Genomic DNA, 4,934 nt, shown 5'->3' on the forward strand with positions numbered 1-4,934 from the left:
AAAGTATTGCGAGGTAACGCAAAAGTATTGCGAGGTAACACTAAAGTATTGCGAGGGAATGCAAAAGAAGAAAAAAATCCCCCCCCCCCATGTCCCCTCGCGGGCATTGTTAATAAGTCACCAGCTGTGACATTATTGTTTGACATGTTTTCATCTCTGTGTAATTGGGCAAAATCAGTTATCAGTGATCATTTTAATATTATTTAATTTCTATAAATCATCTCAAGCCCACATACTGGATGTTTCATGACCCACAGTGGAGCCCCAACCCCAACATCCAGAAGCTCTGCTGCAGACAAAAAAAATGAACATGTAGCCGTCTTCTGACCATGTTTGTTATTTACAGTCAYTTCTGCACATGATGGTATGTTTCTGCTCTGCAGTTCTGCCTGTTTTGTTAAAGTACTGTCAGAGAGTGCTGTTACCATGCTGACCCTAATGCACCACTAGTAGCAACTTTGACAAGTGAGTTTTTTACACAACAGTTCATACATCAAAACAGCAACATTTTGTCTGATGTAAAATATTACAAAAAGTCCCAAATTGTTMTTAAAGTTTACAGTAGAAAGTTTGCTTATTTCTTCACATCTCTAAACAAGAACAAAAATGGATACTTTTGCTGTTAAGCCATGKTTTTTTTTTCTTTTTAATGTTACAAAAAGCTGTTTATCAGAAAGTGGCGACAGTTTCAGGTCCTTATAAACCCAGACTTGAACCGGCTGATGTGACCACATGTCTCTGCCTCAGGGGCTCCTGGGAGTTATTGTAGCCGCTACAATACGTCCTTCGATCTTTCCATGCTGCGGTTTAGTTTAACTGCAGCAGATATTAGGACTATTTATCTGTGAGTCGGCTGTGCTCTCAGCTTAATGCATTTGGAGGTTTCTTGTGCACAGTTAACATCAGGAGCCTGTTTAGGCCATCAGGACGTGTAACTCGTCCTAATGGACCTGATAGCTCTGTGAAATTAGTGTCAATGTAAGAGAAGAGTGTGGGAGGAGTGCRGGAGAGAGGCTGTTTTCTGTATATTAGGGAAAGGCCTTTCCATGTGTCTTCATTTGTGACCTCCCTGCTCAGGGAAAGTACAGGGATACGTCTGACCTTTGGTCTAGAAGAGAAAAATGTCTAAAACGCAGCAAATAGGTGTAGTAAATGTGAAGCCATACATTATGGCTGCCCCCAAACAGACAGGAAGTTGTCTCTGGAGAGCCCTGCATCATTGTTCCTGTAGGGAGGTGCTGATTTATCCTCTGTCTGGGCAGATCTGTTTCACCCTCTTTCTTTATAGCTGCCCCCATCAACGCAGCACTCAAGCAGGAACATATCTGTCCAATGGTTTTTATGTCATCCAGTGTGTGTGTGTGTGTGTGTGTGTGTGTGTGTGTTACAGGAAGAGAGCACTGTGAAACCTGAAGATCAGGCTCCAGGTTCTACGTTTGGTCCAAGTACTGAGGATTTAAACAGTTCAAAGCAGGTTGGAAAGCCGTTCAGAGCAGACATGAGAGTSCGTTGGCTGGAAGGAGCTAACTTGTGTTGGTGGTTCTGTTTCAGGACACCTCCGGTGCTTCTCACAATCAGGTGCCCCCGAAGCCCATTCGAAGGAAATACCACCCAGAGGGCCAAAACCTGGAGACCGGACCACCACCGGCCATGCCRTTGCCACCGCCTGCAAGACCGAGCCAAAAGTTAGTTTAACAACTTATTTCACTTTTCTCCTTCAGTTGGATTAAAGTTTAGCTCCCGTAGCCCAAGGTTTAAAGTTAGCAAATAAATGGAATAAATTATATTTCACATGCAAACTCTGCAACAAATAAATACATTAAAGTTGGAAATATTGAATTCTTTTTAGGTTTAGGTTGATCTTTTTGATTTCAGACCAGTTCAGAATATAAAGAGTCAAACTAAAGATTGTGACGTATTCAAATGTTTTAGGTGAGAACAAAGCTGTGTTCAGTGTAAATAAACCTTTCCTGATATTTTAATATAAAAAAATATAAATCTCGAGGTGATAACAGGCTGCAGATACATCACATAATCACTCAGACTTATTGGGATAATTTAGAGTCACTGAGGAATCTAATATGCATGTTTCTGCTCTGTRTGGAGACACCATATTGCACAGGGAGGACATGTAAACTGTACCCAGAACAGCCCTCGGCCAGGGAGCGAACATGTGACCTTGTTGCTATCAGGCAACAGTGCTGCCCCCTCTAGTGCTCAAAACTGTTCATTAACAGWAAACTGAAAACATCCAAGCTCTCGGTCGGACTTTAACAAACACGTTTTTAGGGTTTTAAATAAACAATTTTCTGTGAATATTTGAAGTTTTGATGGAGACAAAACAAACCAAATGCTGCTGGAATATTTGGCCACAGTTATTAACTTAAATTATTTTAAACTTGTTTATCTGTGACTTGGATTTTTTTGACAAGTTGTCTTTTAAATTGTGAAATATTTCAAGCCACAGACCTCATCCTGACAGAGATGTTCACATCTTTTTAGAGTCACATGTCGGTGAGGAAAAAATGCTTATTACCTCTGCCAAAGGAGGAGGTAATGTTTTCGGTCACATATGTCTGTCGGTCTGTCTGTGGACAAAATTACTCAAAAACCTATGGACGGATTTTCATGAAATTTTCACCACAAGTGAGTATTGGCCAAAGAAAAGCACCATTAAATTTTGGTGATGATCCAGATCACAACCCGGACCCACGAACAGCCAATCAGCTTCAAGGAAGCTGACCGTACACTTCCAGTCACAATGGATCATTCGTAGATGGGTCAACCCCCCGACTGTAGACATCCAATGGGATTGCCTGAAGTGGTGTAGAACAGTGGTTCCCAACCTTTTTAGACTTGTGTACCCCCGAACCATTTTTTCACACCCCTAGTACCCCCTCAGTCAAACGTAACGATGATTCTCCAAAACTATAATGTATGACAATTGATTATTAAATGAAAATTATTTATTTAATCCCTTTAACATTTAATTCTCAGGCATTTTATTCTTTTAAACTCAAATTAAATACAAAGATAAATATGTTGCCTTGAAAAKGATTAAGTAATTAAATGAATAGACCAAGTAACAGCAGGTACAGGAAGCAGCAGCGTCCAAAATACCTCAGAAACTCACCCAAATTAGTCAATTCTGTGAGATTCTGCATCTTATACTGGATTCTATTTTGTTTAGTCAGTTCCGCGAGTCTGTCTGCATTTCGCTTTGAGAAAATCATAGGGCCCTACATCTCTCAGTCCTATTTTTATAAAAAAAAATTTCACACACCTGAGAAATTTTTCCACATACCCCCTGTAATATGCTCGTGTACCACTGGGAGTACACGTACCTCTGGTTGGGAATCACTGGTGTAGAARACCAGTCACGAAGGCACATGAAAATAAAACTTGAGACCGAATTGTTTTTAAATCAATAAACTTACTGTTTGAAGTTACTTTAATGTAACAACAGATCATTTTCATAATACATGGGCCTGCGCGTCCTAACAATTTTGGATTTTGTGTTTACGTTTTTGAAGTTTTTTTTCCCCCACTTGTATCGGAAAGGTAAGCTAGCTAACTCACCACCCCCCCCCATTCAGGTCTGTTCTCCCAATAGATCAGACGTTCTCAAACTGGGATCCCAGGACCCCTAGGAGTCTGCGAGCCATGTCTTAGGGGTCCTCAAAAAATGTCAATAAATTGTTAATTTGTGTTTTATTTTGAAAAATGCATATGGGGAATAATGCACTAGTAAAACAAACATACCAAACCAAACAAAAAATAATATTACCATGGCATTTAGGTGTTAAAATAACAGTAAATCATTTTTGCGTTAACAGCTTGGAGTTTATGAGGGGATCCCTGGAAGTTTTTCGCCTTTGTAAAGGGTCCCCAGTTCCAAAAGGATTGAGAACCCCTGCACTACGGTTTTCTTAAACAATTATGTTTTTTCTGTTTTTTTTATGACCAAATGTTTTCTTTTTTCTGATGCTGTTCYACTCTTTCTGTTGCATGTAATTTATTACATGTTTAGTCATTGTAAATCACTTCCACACAAACACACATATGACTAATAATGTAATAAATCACATACAAAACAAACACWCACACAAACATACAACCTTGGCGGAGGTTTGCGCTCTCAGAGTGCTTCTAGTTTACTGCTGTTTTTATTTCATTGACTGTGAGACGTTTGTGCTAATGAATCATTAAAACACTGATTTGAACTTTTTTTGTCTCRACGTTGAGCAACTTTTTGTAATAATTGAGTCAGCTTTTGTACGGGAAAACCAACCCATCAACCAGAAAAGGCCCTTCATCAGACATGAAGAGACACATTACCTCCCCATAATGACTCTAGCATGTGTGTCTGTGACTCCTTGTTGACCAGACAGCTCATTGAAAGTGTCAGTAAGTAGAAGGTGATCATTAATAACAGCTAACTCGCTGCCGTTACTCACAGATTGATGTGAAGCACCTGTTTTAGCTCCGAGCATTTTATTTCATCTYCAGAGTCCTGGGACCAAGAAAGTCCATGCTCTTAATTCTAGGATTATGKGCATCAGAACATGTTTTAAAAAGTTATCTGGTTTTGATCAGGTTCGGAAATTATTCAAATTTAGCCTTAAATAAACAAAAACACAACAGATTTCTCTGTGTTAATTACTGAACCAAAACAAAGCCAAAATGGAAAGTGAGTGTTGTTRATCAGATGTATTGATGAACTGATCATCAGTGTGGTCGACTCTTCAGAAGCAGGAGTTTTGTCAGTTTGTTGCTCTTGAGCATAAAGGTGTGTGTTAACACAACGCCCAGGCAGAAAGACATCAGCAATGACCTCAGAGAAACAACTGCTGCCTGCCTGCCTGTCTGTCTGTCTGTCTGTCTGCCTGTCTGTCTGTCTGTCTGTCTGTCTGTCTGTCTGTCTGTCTGTCTGT

At 39.9% G+C, this 4,934-nt stretch overlaps 1 protein-coding gene across 2 annotated transcripts in view; it reads left to right on the forward strand.

Moving 5' to 3' along the window:
- reps2 (RALBP1 associated Eps domain containing 2) overlaps positions 1-4,934 on the forward strand; it is a 65,839-nt gene that overhangs the window by 49,824 nt on the left and 11,081 nt on the right. For both annotated transcript variants that reach the window (XM_014000958.1, XM_014000963.1), the window contains exons 16-17: positions 1,391-1,474; positions 1,552-1,685. In XM_014000958.1, the coding sequence (XP_013856412.1) occupies positions 1,391-1,474; positions 1,552-1,685 (218 nt within the window). The remainder of the gene's footprint in view (positions 1-1,390; positions 1,475-1,551; positions 1,686-4,934) is intronic.

Source organism: Austrofundulus limnaeus, unplaced genomic scaffold, assembly GCF_001266775.1.
Source record: "Austrofundulus limnaeus strain Quisiro unplaced genomic scaffold, Austrofundulus_limnaeus-1.0 Scaffold8, whole genome shotgun sequence".
Classification (NCBI taxonomy): Eukaryota; Metazoa; Chordata; class Actinopteri; order Cyprinodontiformes; family Rivulidae; genus Austrofundulus; species Austrofundulus limnaeus.